A 16,513-nucleotide genomic window follows, 5' to 3' on the forward strand; every position below is an offset into this window, starting at 1 on the left:
GTCAGAATTGAGAGTTATAAAGTCAGAATTGAGAGTTATAAAGTCAGAATTGTGAGGTATAAAGTCAGAATTGAGTTATAAAGTCAGAATTGAGTTATAAAGTCAGAATTGAGTTATAAAGTCAGAATTGCGAGTTTTAAAGTCAGAATTGCGAGATATAAAGTCAGAATTGTGAGTTATAAAGTCAGAATTGTGAGATATAAAGTCAGAATTGCGAGGCATAAAGTCAGAATTGTGAGGCATAAAGTCAGAATTGCGAGATATAAAGTCAGAATTGCGAGATATAAAGTCAGAATTGAGTTATAAAGTCAGAATTGAGTTATAAAGTCAGAATTGAGTTATAAAGTCAGAATTGAGTTATAAAGTCAGAATTGCGAGTTATAAAGTCAGAATTGCGAGTTATAAAGTCAGAATTGTGAGGTATAAAGTCAGAATTGTGAGATATAAAGTCAGAATTGTGAGATATAAAGTCAGAATTGTGAGGTATAAAGTCAGAATTGTGAGATATAAAGTCAGAATCGTGAGATATAAAGTCAGAATCGTGAGATATAAAGTCAGAATTGTGAGATATAAAGTCAGAATTGTGAGGTATAAAGTCAGAATTGAGTGGTATAAAGTCAGAATTGCGAGGTATAAAGTCAGAATTGCGAGGTATAAAGTCAGAATTGCGAGGTATAAAGTCAGAATTGCGAGGTATAAAGTCAGAATTGCGAGGTATAAAGTCAGAATTGCGAGGTATAAAGTCAGAATTGCGAGGTATAAAGTCAGAATTGCGAGGTATAAAGTCAGAATTGCGAGGTATAAAGTCAGAATTGCGAGGTATAAAGTCAGAATTGCGAGGTATAAAGTCAGAATTGCGAGGTATAAAGTCAGAATTGCGAGGTATAAAGTCAGAATTGCGAGTTATAAAGTCAGAATTGTGAGGTATAAAGTCAGAATTGTGAGATATAAAGTCAGAATTGCGAGGTATAAAGTCAGAATTGCGAGGTATAAAGTCAGAATTGCGAGGTATAAAGTCAGAATTGCGAGGCATAAAGTCAGAATTGTGAGGTATAAAGTCAGAATTGCGAGGTATAAAGTCAGAATTGCGAGATATAAAGTCAGAATTTCTCACAATTGTAAGTTTTTATCACGAAATTCTGACATTATTTCTTGCAATTGTGAGTTTATATCTCGCAGTTCTGAGGGAACAAATTTTATTAAGCAAATTCATCCTTTGATTAGAAGAATTAGCACCAGAGAAAACGGAATGTTTCTAATAATGAGTTACATTCCAAATTTTAGATGTTACATACACAATGTTACAAAGTGTCAAATGAGCAGAACTTCACAGAGAACACTGATCCTGTAAAGATACAAAGTTTCAGGAGGTCAAAGTTAAGATTTGATCTGATTATTTTGAGGTTTGTGATTTTTCCTACTGATTGAGGTGTTTTTGAATACTCTATAAAATCCTTATTAGCTTTAATAATGTTTCTTTAAATTACTTTGGTAACTATGGAAGCTTGTTTCCGCCACTGAATAAAAAATAGTTATAATTATGACTTTTTATCTCACATTTCTGATTTTTTTTTTTAGTGTTATATTGTGAGTTATAAAGTCAGAATTCCTTGCAATTATAAGTTTATATCACGCAATTCTGACATTATTTCTTGCAATTGTGAGTTTATATCACTGTGAGATAAAATTGTGAGATAAAAAGTCTAAACTACTTTTAAACGTAATGATTGAATGCAGAAAAGAGCAGACATTTAGTTTCATAATTAATTCATTTTACAACATTAACACTGTTATTTTCCTATTTTATTAATATGAAGCTGCTTTGAAACTAAAGTCTGTATTGTATAAAGCTCTTTATAAATAAATATGACTTAATATTTATGCACACGTTTAAATTAAAATGAATCATTTGTTCCCCTTCGTCATCTCTCAATATTAAACTGGGAAATTATTTTGACATCTCAACAGTTACACATTATCCTTCTCTGTAAACCTCGACTAAAAGAATGGATGATGTATTATTTCTGAAGGGATGTGCTTTATTTCTAGGTTGCAGATGAATATTTAGCGCCTGACGTTCTGAGCACCGTTAAGGAGATGAAAGTGGCTAATTTCAGACGAGTGCCCAAGATGCCAATCTACGGCATGGCGCAGCCGACATCTGAGGTAACACTTCTCAGAAGGACTCTTATCCACATTAATGGTTTTGTTAATGCCATCGCTCACTATTCTTCCGTCTCGTTCCCCGGCAGGCGACGGGAGCCGTTCTGGCGTATCTGACGGACGAGAAGAGGAAGCACAGCAGTGTTTTGTGGGTGAATTTGCAGGATGAGCTGGTTCTGGAGGCGAACGGTCAGATCTTCTGTCCGAGAGAGCCCACGCGTGTGGATCAGCACATATGTGTGCTCTCCTCACAGCCGGAAGAGATCCAGGTCAGATCTGGTTTTGCTTTACATCATTCAAGCAGCATTAATCCTCTAAATCAGCTGAATTAAAGCAATAAGCCACTCGAGGATGTGCATTACTGAGATTTTTTCAAACAATTGGATGATAAAATGATCTTCTAGAGGTCTTTTATCTCTTTAGATCAGGGATTCACAATTTTTATTTATCATTTTTGTCAGCTGAACCAATTAAAATGTAAGTTAATATTTCAATAATGTCACATTCGCATGATGAAAGTTCTCTATTGCCTGTTAATGGTCACATGCCATGCAAGTAAATAGAAAAATATTGATGAAACATTTTTAGTAAATATAAGTATGCGTAATTGTTGTAATGATGATAATTGTTTTAACTCTAATTATATATATATATATATATATATATATATATATATAGATATATATCTAATTATATATATATATATATATATATATATATATATATATATATATATATAGCTGCAAGCAGCAATTTTGCGGTCAAGCCAAATAAGAAATAAGAAAAGGAAATATTTGTGGAAATCTGTGATCATGAGGTTAGGATAAAGCTGTTTAAATTACATCAGTTAAAGCACTTATAACATAATATCATGGTTTATAACTTCTGAGCAGTAGGTGGCGCTATGACGAAACTTTGCATGCATCCTCAATTCATGCCTGTGATGACATGTACCAAGTTTCATGTCAATACTTAAAACTTTTGCAAAGATATAGAGAAAAGTTTTGAATAAAATTCAATATGGCGGACAGTAAGTATGGCAGAATACGGAATTTGGTATCATAGGACTAAGGCAACAAATCTAGTTATGCAAGTTAAATGACAATATGTTGAACTTTTTCTTCATATGTTAGATGCATTTTCATAAATTTCATTATCTCTTGACCACTAGGGGGCGTTGGCCTAAAACTTTACAGGTCCTCTCAGAGCATGGCCTTGATGAGTTTCATAACAATATGTTCATGTGTTAGTAAAATGCAACATTTTATGATAAAATTAAAATTGGTTGACCAAAAAAAATTGGATATCATTCAACTCGGCATGCCTCACGGAATCTAAGAAGACCATCCTCATGATTTTAGGACAAGGCATTCAAAAGTTATACTTAAAAATAGCCATTTTTACTATCTCGGCACCAGTAGGTGGCGCTGTGACGACACTGCATGTACCCCAAAGTCATGCCTGTAATGACATATACCGAGTTTGATGTCAATACACCAAATCATTGCAATGATACAGCATCAAATCCAATTTTGCATGCTTGCCGCCAAATTCGATGACGCGTTATACGAGAAAGGATTGACCGATCAAAAATCTTTTAATATCTTTTTTCCTTGGAGTGTGAGTAGATGCTACTTACCAAATTTCGTGCAAATTGGACAAATGAAAACAAAAAATTCTAAATGGCGGGAAAATTCAAAATTTCTGAAAAAATTCAAAATGGCGGAAATGATTCATAGGTGCATTCGAATCAGCAGGAGCCATGGAATCAGAAAAAAATATTTTAGTTTCTTTTAAATAAATTAATATTTGATAATTGTAAAAATTATTTTATTTTACACTACACGTTAAAATACTAAAATGTATACCTTAAATTCCTCACATTTAAGATCCCCAAGCTTTTATTTTGGCGGACTATTGGTAAAATGCCCCATTTCCCATGACAGCCCCATTTATTTATTTTAGTTTTACATTCAATATAATTATTAGCATTTCATCAACTTTGTGAACCCGTGTTTGGGTCTAGACAGTGAACGGCGTCTGTGTGTGTGTGTTTGATGTAGAGACTGGAAACGGCTCTGAAAGAAGAACTTTTGGGAAGTCAGAAATGGCTTGAAGTGACTCTGGAGCAGGAGAAACAGATGAAGATGTTCAAGAGCTGTTTGACGGTACAGGAGATCTTTAACCATCACAAGAGTTCACACCAGGGGCTGCAGTACAGACGGATCCCTTTCCCAGAATGCTCTGCTCCTACTGAAGAGGTGAAAGACGCTTTAAAAGCTTAAAGATGTAATGACTTTCATCTTTCCATTCAGATGCAGTTATACAGGCTGATGGGAGGAGAGACCTTCTGCTCCCTCTAGTGTTCATCAGAGTCGCTGTCAATTTACTGAAATATTTTACCCAGAAATGTCTTATTTTATTTTATTTTATTTTATTTTTTTATTTTTTTTGTGGAACAGAAACATTTTGAAGAAACCTGACAGACGGATCAAGCAAAAAGGGTCAAGAAAGCTCCTTAAAAGTATCTTGAAGCATATGACTTTGTGCACTATTTTTCAAATCTTCTGAAGGCAATTAGTCATTATTCACCAATAAAGTTTATGATTAATAATATGATATTTATATTTTATTTATTTGTTTTATTTTATTTTTTTATTTAATATCTATTGTTTAATTTTTTTTATTTTTATTTTAATGCTTCATTGTATTTTTATTTATTTATTTTTTGTGAAAACATTTTGAAGAAACTTGAAAGACGAAAAAAGGGGCAAAAAATCTCCTTTAAAAGTATCTTGAAGTAGTCCACATGACTTTTGCACTATTTTTCAAATCTTCTGCAGGCAATTAAAGTCATTATTCACCAATAACGATAAAAATATAATTAAATAAGTAAATAGTAATAAATTAAAATATGATTAATAATATGATAAAATGTATTTATTCCCTGCGATTTTAAGTTAATATTTCAATAACGTCACATTCGCATTGTCTGTTAATGGTCACATCAAATTAATATTTAATAAGTATTTTATTTAATGTTTCTTTTTTTATTTAATATACTTTATTATTTTTATTTTGTTTAATTTTATTTATTTTTTTACATTTTTAAAAAACAAATTTGTGAAACAAACATTTTGAAGAAACATAAAAGTATTCTCAAGTAGTCCAAATGACTTTTGCACTATATTTCATATCTTCTGAAGGCAATTAAAGTCATTATTCAATGATAAAGATTTAAATATAATTCAGATATATAATTAAATAAGTTGGCGGGTCGTGCCAGGTTTGATGCCAAACGTCACTGGTTCCCGAGCAGCAGCGCTCTTCCAAATTTCTACTTTTTTGTTCTACAAAAGAAATGTAATGATGGCGATAGAATTGTCATTTATGGATGAAGTGTTGCTGTGACAGACTTGGTTTTATTGCTCTTCATCCTGACAGTTTCATAATCTTTCTTCTGTGTGTTTTATGACACATTATAAATGTGTTTGTGTAAGTGATTTGTCTTGGTCTGCTTTATCTCTTTCATTTGCTCACATTGTGTGTGTTTTCAGGGTTTTGACAGGCTGCTGGAGGCCATGAAAGCTTGTCTCGCTGAAGACTCTCTCTCTGCGTTCGTCTTTAACTGCTCCAACGGTAAAGGACGGACGACCACGGCTATGGTGATCTCCGCCCTCACGCTCTGGCACTTCAACGTACGTCTGCTTCACATACTGACATACTGTAGGATATAGAAGTTATACATCGAGGTCCAAAAGTATGAGACAACATCAAAAATTAGAGTTGATGATAATATAGTTACTTTTTTGTGACGAAACAAGCAATCAAGCATTTGAGTTTTGCTATATAGTGTTTATCGCTTGAATGTATGCAAATAAAGTTGGAGTGGACATGCTTATATATAAAGCTGTGCCATAAGTTTACATTTTGTGAATATACAAACAATCATGCAGCGAGATTTGCAGTGTGGTCAATATTGATTTATGTGAGTATACTGTATGTATGATATATATATATATATATATATATATATATATATATATATATATATATATATATATATATATATATATATATATATATATATATATATATATATATATATATATACACAGCAAAACATGATTTTCTTGATTCAACACACAAGTAAAATGACTTGTTTTCTGAAAAAATGCATCAAAATTAACCTTTTTGTTAAAATTAAGTGTCTTTTCTTACCAGTGGGGTGTGAAAAATAATTATTCTGACCCCTTTAGTAGTCTTTATTTTTCTTTTTTCTAAGCTTAAACTCACAAAATTTTTATTTTTATATATTTAATATCTAATATCATTTTGCTTCTCAAGTAAATGCTTCTTGATTTAAGAATGTTTAGATATTTGTAAAATACAAAAATACTGAGGAAGAAAATAATTTTTTCTGTATTTTATATATACAGTACCAATACATACTGATTATTGGCCGATATATCAGTGCATATATTTGACAAAGTAATTTATTCCTGTGATGCAAAGCTGAATTTTCAGCATCATTACTCCAGTCTTCAGTGTCACATGATCCTTCAGAAATCATTCTAATATGCTGATTTGCTGCTCAATAAACATTTATGATTATTTTCAATGTTGAAAACAGTTGTGTACTTTTTTTTTTTCAGGATTCCTTGATGAATAGAAAGTTCAAAAGAACAGCATTTATCTGAAATACAAAGCTTCTGTAGCATTATACACTACCGTTCAAAAGTTTGGGGTCAGTAAGAATTTTTATTTTTATTTTTTTGAAAAGAAATTAAAGAAATGAATACTTTTATTCAGCAAGGATGCATTAAATCAATCAAAAGTGGCAGTAAAGACATTTATAATGTTACAAAAGACTAGATTTCAGATAAACACTGTTCTTTTGAGCTTTCTATTCATCAAATAATCCTAAAAAAAAATATTGTACACAAATATTTTGTACAATTGTACACATTAAATGTTTCTTGAGCAGCAAATCAGCATATTAGAATGATTTCTGAAGGATCATGTGACACTGAAGACTGGAGTAACGATGCTGAAAATTCATCTTTGCATCACAGGAATAAATTACTTTGTCAAATATATTTAAATAGAAAACAGTTATTTTAAATTGTAGTAATATTTCACAATATTACTGTTTTTTTACTATTTTTAATTAAATAAATGTAAATAAATAAATTGTTCCAAACTTTTGGACTGTACTGTATATGCATTATTTATATATAGTAAATGAGAGTATGTTTATATTGCTATATTGCTAATTCTATCTATGGAACATTTTAGTATCTCGATCTTTAAGATCTTTTTTGTTTGTTTTGACAGGGTTTTCCAGAGTTCTGTGAGGATGAAATCGTAAGCGTTCCTGATGCCAAATACACAAAGGGCGAGTTTGAGGTGATGCATTTCTGCATTTTGACCTTTCCTTTTGGTCTAACATGCAATTTTTAATTTTAATGTTTTGTAGGTGCATGGTTGAAGGCTACCACTTATGACAAATGCTGAAAATATTAATAAAAAAGTTTTAATCATAAACAATACAATGTCTTTTGCACAATGCACTATACATTATTTTTTTTGTAACATTTTTAATGAAAGAGAATGTGAACAGTATTGCTTAATGGCTTTATATTCAGCATTTCCAAAGATGTCATGCATCAGAAAATCAAAGCGCATTGGTAACGTGGCATTTAATTTATTATTAAAGCCGTCCTTCACTAATCTGACGTATTCATCTAGTTTCTCAAGGTGGTTTTCATCTGAATTTAGAGTCTCTCATTTCTGTGATTTCCACCCATCCATGATGTGGATCTTGCCGCTGTTTCCAACACGTCGTCAGTAAGATCTTTAGCGGTTTCTTGTCTGTGCAGTTTGAGATTTTGGAGAGCGTCCGAAACCAAGAACAAGACCTGTTCTGTCATCGGTGTGTCTCTTCCCAGAAATCCCTTCCATGTCTGTTTTCAGTCAGTCCGCTGTGGTTTATGGTTTTACTGATTCCTCTGGGTTTTTGAAACATGAAACATGGTTTATTCCATCATTGGTACGAGACAGATCAGTCCTCTTTCAGATCTGTGATTGTGAGCTCTCTTTGTGTTTAGTGAAAGTAATAAGCTATATAGTCCTGTGAAGTTATTAGGAACGTAATATGTAATTAGTTTAAACCAGGCCATGAGTTACAGGAGTGGAAACGTCTCACTTCTGACCCACATTCAGTGAACGAGCTGATGACGCATGTGTGACAGCAGTGACCCGACAATCCTTCTGACCCGGTCGTGACACAGTCATGTGATCTTTCACTTTCTGTGTCAGTATCTGCAGGGTTTCCTGACTATAAACATTCATATACATATTTTTTTAAATAACTGATCATATCAATAATTTATTATTAATTTAAAAATAATTTCCTGATTATCAAAAAGTAATACATTTATATTAATGAAAAATAATTTATAATATATTATTAATTTATTAAATTACTACTACTACTACTACTAATAATAATAATACATTTTTTATTATACTTTGTTATTTCTTTTTATTTTCTGCTTATTATAATAATGATAATAATTATTAATTATTATTATTATTATTATTATTATTATATTTTTATATTATATTATACAGTTATTTATATTATATTTAAATATATTTATAAATATATTTATTTATATTTTACTGTATATTTTGTATTATGTTTTACATTTTATATTTATTATATTCTTTTATTATTTTTCCTGCCTAAAAATATTACATTTGTATTCATTTTACATATTTTTAAAATAACAATAGTTTAATAAATTATTATAATAATATAGTAAATATTGATGTTATTTATTTTTTAATTTCTGCTTGTTTATCATAATAATAATAATAATAATAATAATGATGATGATGATGATAATAAAATTCCTGTATCAAAATTATTATATTTATGTCAATTTTACATATTTTCAAAAATATAATAATAAATTATTATTATTATTAATAATAATAATAATAATAATAATAATAATAATAATAATAATAATATTATTGTTATTATTATTATTATTATTATTACTATTACTATTATTACTATTACTATTATTATTATTATTATTAATAATAATAATAATAATAATAATAATAATAATAATAATAATAATAATAATAATAATATACAAAACCAATATGGGCACTCGTGGAACGCTAGTTGTTTTGTTATATTAACAATAATGTGTGCGTGTGTGTTTTAGGTGGTGATGAAGTTGGTCCGGTTGCTTCCTGACGGTCACAGGATGAAGAAGGAGGTGGACATGGCGTTGGACTCAGTCAGCGAGACGATGACACCGCTGCACTACCACCTGCGAGAGATCATCATCTGCACCTACAGACAGGTAGAGGGCGCTCTAGCATCTCCTGTTCTCATAGATTCTGTCACCCAAAAATGGCAAGAGCTTTCTTGAAAAAACAAGCTCCAATCTGATTGGCTGGTTCAGTGTTTACAGGGTACCGGCTCGATTCTGTGAACGCAGAAGTAGTAGTTGCTTCGAAGTTTGTGAGGTTCATGACATCCAATCGTTTTACTCATTGTGTGTGAGACAAGTTAGTAAGAAGTTGATTTAAAAAAAAAAAAAAAGTAAATTTTTATTTATCTTTTATTCTAGTTTTATTTATTTTAAATAAAATAAATTAAAATATTTAATTTTATTCTTATTTATAAATATAAAAATTGGAGCATATATTTATGAATATATTTATATGATGTAATTTTATTTTTGTTTTAGATAAAATAAACTAAAATTTAAAATAATTTTATTTTAAATATATGTTCTAAATTGTATTTTATTTATTATGGTTTTATTTTAAATAAAATAAATCTAAATATTTCATTTTATTCTAAATATATGCTCTTAATTTATTTTCTATTTATTGTAGTTTTTGTTTTTTGGATCAAATAAAGCAACTAAAATCTTCCAAAATAATTTTATTTTACTCCAATTATATGTTCGGAATTGTATTTTATTTTTGTTTATTTTATTTATTTATTATGGCTTTATTTTATTCTGAATAAAATATATACACTCATGTTCCACCTTCAATAGTGTTTAATATCACGGTTGAAGTTGGTTAATGAACGAGTTTTCATTTTTATCACTACATCATTCCCAGCTATTTCACAGTTTGCATGGCTTTACTATTATCCTCACATGTAGATTTAATGTGTACAAACTCTTGACTGCTAATAGCATTTATAGTCTGTATTCGTGTAGTCTCTAACTGTCCTGTAGAGGGCAGCACATCTCTTCCAGAGAGACACTCCCTCAATAGTTTCAGAGAATTACCCCATAATCAGACGCTAATCAGCTTCAGTCTCTATTTAAACACGCAGCATAGATGTCAAGAGTCTCCTTGATTTCATTAGAAGGATTCTGGGAAAAACCCTCTAATGTTCGTTTGAGAATGAAGGAGGCGTTTTATCCAAACTTTTCCACCTGCATTAAGATCTGCAGTCAGCTGTGTAACCCTAATGACTAACAGACGCGAGCGACTACAAGCGCGTTCTGTTGTTGTGCGTGTGTGTAATTGTGTTTGTGGGTCAGGTCTGTCGCAGGCGTCACTCGGCGGTTCGAGTGTCCGCTCTTATGTAAAGCTCAGAGGGGCGGCTCGCCAATCAATGCAGGTTTGTGCAGCGAGAGCTACTCGAGCACGTCTCCATCTGCTCTCAATGGATCACATTGTCCCGAGCCGCTGGCTTTTTTTCTTTCCCTTCTCCGTTTAGTCATTACAGTAACTGAACTGCAGCTCTGCTTCCTAAAGTGGCCCTCATCCCGTCTGAGATCCCGCAGGAGAGCCCGGGATTTGTTTTTCCCTTCGCTACCGAACACTAATCCCTCTCTTCTGTCGCCTCATTCTTTCACTCGTCTCTTTGTTGCTTTCGCTCAGCTCCAGGTTTAGATAACTAGAGTGATTTGTACACTGTAGGAAATTATCACACACTCGACAAAATATTTAAGATGCATGTATTTGAAATGCCATTAAAATTTCCATCACGTTGAAACATAAATAAACCTCATGCATGTATAAATGAAAGGGAACTGTAATAGTACAGCTGTTTTTGATACGTTTACTGGCCGATCATTGATTGTCTGACAAGAAACTTGCTGTGATCACATGCTCCGACATCCCACAATGCTCCATTGACATCAGCAGTCTGCTGCTCACTTCTTGAGCAGTTTAGTTTATTACTGTGCAAAAGTTCAGACAGGTTTGACAAGTGCGTCACAAATGAGTCTAATAATTTCACTCTCACCGTTTCATATCACGTCTGTCTGTATAATGTGTGTCGGAGCTCGTCTGAATTACAGCTCTCGTCTGTCTGAAACCTGACAGAGCCACTTTTATTCATGGTTTTCCATCGCCAATACAAAATAAAAAAGCTATTATAGATTTAATTGAAACAATAAACTTTCTTTTGTACGATTTCTATCCCTCCGTTGACAGTCTGCGCAACTACCACATTCAAAACTTCGTAAAGAGATTGTAAAACTGATCCATATGAATTGAGTGGTTTAGTCCAAATTTTCTGAAGATCTCCTATAAAGAACAGATTGAATTTTGTCTTTTATTCACAATTAAACATTCATCAACTCGCATCAGGTGGTAAACAGAAGCTCAAGCACGTTTGAGCTTCTGCAAGAACCAATGAGGTTCATTCTGGTGTTACGCGGCACGTTTGAGCTTCTGTAAGAACCAATGAAGTTCATTCTCATGTTACGCAGCACATTTGAGCTTCTGTAAGAACCAATGAGGTTCATTCTTGTGTTACGCAGCACGTTTGAGCTTCTGTAAGAACCAATGAGGTTCATTCTCATGTTACGCAGCACATTTGAGCTTCTGTAAGAACCAATGAGGTTCATTCTCATGTTACGCAGCACATTTGAGCTTCTGTAAGAACCAATGAAGTTCATTCTCGTGTTACGCAGCACATTTGAGCTTCTGTAAGAACCAATGAGGTTCATTCTTGTGTTACGCAGCACGTTTGAGCTTCTGTAAGAACCAATGAGGTTCATTCTCATGTTACGCAGCACATTTGAGCTTCTGTAAGAACCAATGAGGTTCATTCTCAAGTTACGCGGCACTTTTGAGCTTCGGTAAGAACCAATGAGGTTCATTCTCAAGTTACGCGGCACTTTTGAGCTTCGGTAAGAACCAATGAGGTTCATTCTTGTGTTACGCGGCACTTTTGAGCTTCTGTAAGAACCAATGACGTTAATTCTCGTGTTACGCAGCACGTTTGAGCTTCTGCAAGAACCAATGAGGTTCATTCTCGTGTTACGCGGCACTTTTGAGCTTCTGTAAGAACCAATGACGTTAATTCTCGTGTTACGCAGCACGTTTGAGCTTCTGCAAGAACCAATGAGGTTCATTCTCGTGTTACGCAGCACGTTTGAGCTTCTGCAAGAACCAATGAGGTTCATTCTCGTGTTACGCAGCACGTTTGAACTTCTGCAAGAACCAGTGAGGTTCATTCTCGTGTTACGCAGCACGTTTGAGCTTCTGTAAGAACCAATGACGTTCATTCTCGTGTTACGCAGCACGTTTGAGCTTCAGCAAGAACCAATGAGGTTCATTCTCGTGTTACGCGGCACTTTTGAGCTTCGGTAAGAACCAATGAGGTTCATTCTCAAGTTACGCGACACTTTTGAGCTTCGGTAAGAACCAATGAGGTTCATTCTCAAGTTACGCGGCACTTTTGAGCTTCGGTAAGAACCAATGAGGTTCATTCTTGTGTTACGCGGCACTTTTGAGCTTCGGTAAGAACCAATGAGGTTCATTCTCGTGTTACGCAGCACGTTTGAGCTTCTGCAAGAACCAATGAGGTTCATTCTCGTGTTACGCAGCACGTTTGAGCTTCTGCAAGAACCAGTGCGGTTCATTCTCGTGTTACGCAGCACGTTTGAGCTTCTGCAAGAACCAATGAGGTTCATTCTCGTGTTACGCGGCACGTTTCGAGTTTCGGCAAGAACCAGTGAGGTTCATTCTCGTGTTACGCAGCACGTTTGAGCTTCTGTAAGAACCAATGAGGTTCATTCTCAAGTTACGCGGCACTTTTGAGCTTCTGCAAGAACCAATGAGGTTCATTCTGGTGTTACGCAGCACGTTTGAGCTTCTGCAAGAACCAGTGAGGTTCATTCTCGTGTTACGCAGCACGTTTGAGCTTCTGCAAGAACCAATGAGGTTCATTCTGGTGTTACGCAGCACGTTTGAGCTTCTGCAAGAACCAGTGAGGTTCATTCTCATGTTACGCAGCACGTTTGAGCTTCTGCAAGAACCAATGAGGTTCATTCTGGTGTTACGCAGCACGTTTGAGCTTCCGCAAGAACCAATGAGGTTCATTCTCGTGTTACGCGGCACTTTTGAGCTTCTGTAAGAACCAATGAGGTTAATTCTCGTGTTACGCGGCACTTTTGAGCTTCTGTAAGAACCAATGAGGTTCATTCTTGTGTTACGCGGCACTTTTGAGCTTCTGTAAGAACCAATGAGGTTAATTCTCGTGTTACGCGGCACTTTTGAGCTTCTGTAAGAACCAGTGAGGTTCATTCTCGTGTTATGCAGCACGTTTGAGCTTCTGTAAGAACCAATGAGGTTAATTCTCGTGTTACGCGGCACTTTTGAGCTTCTGTAAGAACCAGTGAGGTTCATTCTCGTGTTACGCGGCACGTTTGAGCTTCTGTAAGAACCAATGAGGTTCATTCTCGTGTTACGCAGCACGTTTGAGCTTCTGCAAGAACCAATGAGGTTCATTCTCGTGTTACGCAGCACGTTTGAGCTTCTGTAAGAACCAATGAGGTTCATTCTCGTGTTACGCAGCACGTTTGAACTTCTGCAAGAACCAATGAGGTTCATTCTCGTGTTACGCGGCACTTTTGAGCTTCTGTAAGAACCAGTGAGGTTCATTCTCGTGTTACGCAGCACGTTTGAGCTTCTGCAAGAACCAATGAGGTTCATTCTCGTGTTACGCAGCACGTTTGAGCTTCTGCAAGAACCAATGAGGTTCATTCTCGTGTTACGCAGCACGTTTGAGCTTCTGCAAGAACCAATGAGGTTCATTCTCGTGTTACGCAGCACGTTTGAGCTTCTGCAAGAACCAATGAGGTTCATTCTCGTGTTACGCGGCACTTTTGAGCTTCTGTAAGAACCAATGAGGTTCATTCTCGTGTTACGCGGCACGTTTGAGCTTCTGCAAGAACCAATGAGGTTCATTCTCGTGTTACGCGGCACGTTTGAGCTTCCGCAAGAACCAATGAGGTTCATTCTCATGTTACGCAGCACGTTTGAGCTTCCGCAAGAACCAATGAGGTTCATTCTCATGTTACGCAGCACGTTTGAGCTTCTGTAAGAACCAATGAGGTTCATTCTCCTGTTACGCAGCACGTTTGAGCTTCTGCAAGAACCAATGAGGTTCATTCGCGTGTTACGCAGCACGTTTGAGCTTCCGCAAGAACCAATGAGGTTCATTCTCATGTTACGCAGCACGTTTGAGCTTCTGTAAGAACCAATGAGGTTCATTCTCGTGTTATGATTCACGTTTGAGCTTCCGCAAGAACCAATGAGGTTCATTCTCATGTTACGCAGCACGTTTGAGCTTCTGTAAGAACCAATGAGGTTCATTCGCGTGTTACGCAGCACGTTTGAGCTTCCGCAAGAACCAATGAGGTTCATTCTCCTGTTACGCAGCACGTTTGAGCTTCTGCAAGAACCAATGCGGTTAATTCTCGTGTTACGCAGCACGTTTGAGCTTCGGCAAGAACCAATGAGGTTCATTCTCGTGTTACGCAGCACGTTTGAGCTTCGGCAAGAACCAATGAGGTTCATTCTCGTGTTACGCAGTACGTTTGATCTTCTGCAAGGACCAATGCGGTTCATTCTCGTGTTACGCGGCACGTTTGATCTTCTGCAAGAACCAATAAGGTTCATTCTCGTGTTACGCAGCACGTTTGATCTTCTGCAAGAACCAATAAGGTTCATTCTCGTGTTACGCAGCACGTTTGATCTTCTGCAAGAACCAATGCGGTTCATTCTCGTGTTACGCAGCACGTTTGAGCTTCTGTAAGAACCAATGAGGTTCATTCTCGTGTTACGCAGCACGTTTGATCTTCTGCAAGAACCAATGCGGTTCATTCTCGTGTTACGCGGCATGTTTGATCTTCTGCAAGAACCAATAAGGTTCATTCTCGTGTTACGCAGCACGTTTGATCTTCGGCAAGAACCAATGAGGTTCATTCTCGTGTTACGCAGCACGTTTGATCTTCTGCAAGAACCAATAAGGTTCATTCTCGTGTTACGCAGCACGTTTGATCTTCTGCAAGAACCAATGCGGTTCATTCTCGTGTTACGCAGCACGTTTGAGCTTCTGTAAGAACCAATGAGGTTCATTCTCGTGTTACGCAGCACGTTTGATCTTCTGCAAGAACCAATCAGGTTCATTCTCGTGTTACGTGGCACTTTTGAACTTCGGTAAGAACCAATGAGGTTCATTCTCGTGTTACGCGGCACGTTTGAGCTTCTGTAAGAACCAATGAGGTTCATTCTCGTGTTACGTGGCACTTTTGAGCTTCGGTAAGAACCAATGAGGTTCATTCTGGTGTTACGCGGCACGTTTGAGCTTCTGCAAGAACCAGTGAGGTTCATTCTCGTGTTACGCAGCACGTTTGAGCTTCTGTAAGAACCAATGAGGTTCATTCTCGTGTTACGTGGCACTTTTGAGCTTCGGTAAGAACCAATGAGGTTCATTCTCGTGTTACGTGGCACTTTTGAGCTTCGGTAAGAACCAATGAGGTTCATTCTCGTGTTACGCAGCACGTTTGAGCTTCTGTAAGAACCAATGAGGTTCATTCTCGTGTTACGCAGTACGTTTGATCTTCTGCAAGGACCAATGCGGTTCATTCTCGTGTTACGCGGCACGTTTGATCTTCTGCAAGAACCAATAAGGTTCATTCTCGTGTTACGCAGCACGTTTGATCTTCTGCAAGAACCAATAAGGTTCATTCTCGTGTTACGCAGCACGTTTGATCTTCTGCAAGAACCAATGCGGTTCATTCTCGTGTTACGCAGCACGTTTGAGCTTCTGTAAGAACCAATGAGGTTCATTCTCGTGTTACGCAGCACGTTTGATCTTCTGCAAGAACCAATGCGGTTCATTCTCGTGTTACGCGGCATGTTTGATCTTCTGCAAGAACCAATAAGGTTCATTCTCGTGTTACGCAGCACGTTTGATCTTCGGCAAGAACCAATGAGGTTCATTCTCGTGTTACGCAGCACGTTTGATCTTCTGCAAGAACCAATAAGGTTCATT

The 16,513-nt window shown here is 35.6% G+C and overlaps 1 protein-coding gene across 2 annotated transcripts in view; it reads left to right on the top strand.

Annotated features, from left to right (window-relative positions):
- The window catches only part of pald1a (phosphatase domain containing paladin 1a), a 65,328-nt gene that overhangs the window by 23,938 nt on the left and 24,877 nt on the right, over positions 1-16,513 (top strand). Inside the window, exons 13-18 of one of the 2 annotated variants that reach the window (XM_067368562.1) lie at positions 2,050-2,166; positions 2,253-2,432; positions 4,227-4,424; positions 5,721-5,861; positions 7,501-7,572; positions 9,411-9,551. In XM_067368562.1, the coding sequence (XP_067224663.1) occupies positions 2,050-2,166; positions 2,253-2,432; positions 4,227-4,424; positions 5,721-5,861; positions 7,501-7,572; positions 9,411-9,551 (849 nt within the window). Of the gene's footprint in view, positions 1-2,049; positions 2,167-2,252; positions 2,433-4,226; positions 4,425-5,720; positions 5,862-6,818; positions 6,921-7,500; positions 7,573-9,410; positions 9,552-16,513 lie in introns of those variants that run through there. The other variant, XM_067368563.1, reaches the window with a different exon arrangement.

This window comes from Chanodichthys erythropterus, chromosome 19, assembly GCF_024489055.1.
Source record: "Chanodichthys erythropterus isolate Z2021 chromosome 19, ASM2448905v1, whole genome shotgun sequence".
In the NCBI taxonomy this organism is placed as follows: Eukaryota; Metazoa; Chordata; class Actinopteri; order Cypriniformes; family Xenocyprididae; genus Chanodichthys; species Chanodichthys erythropterus.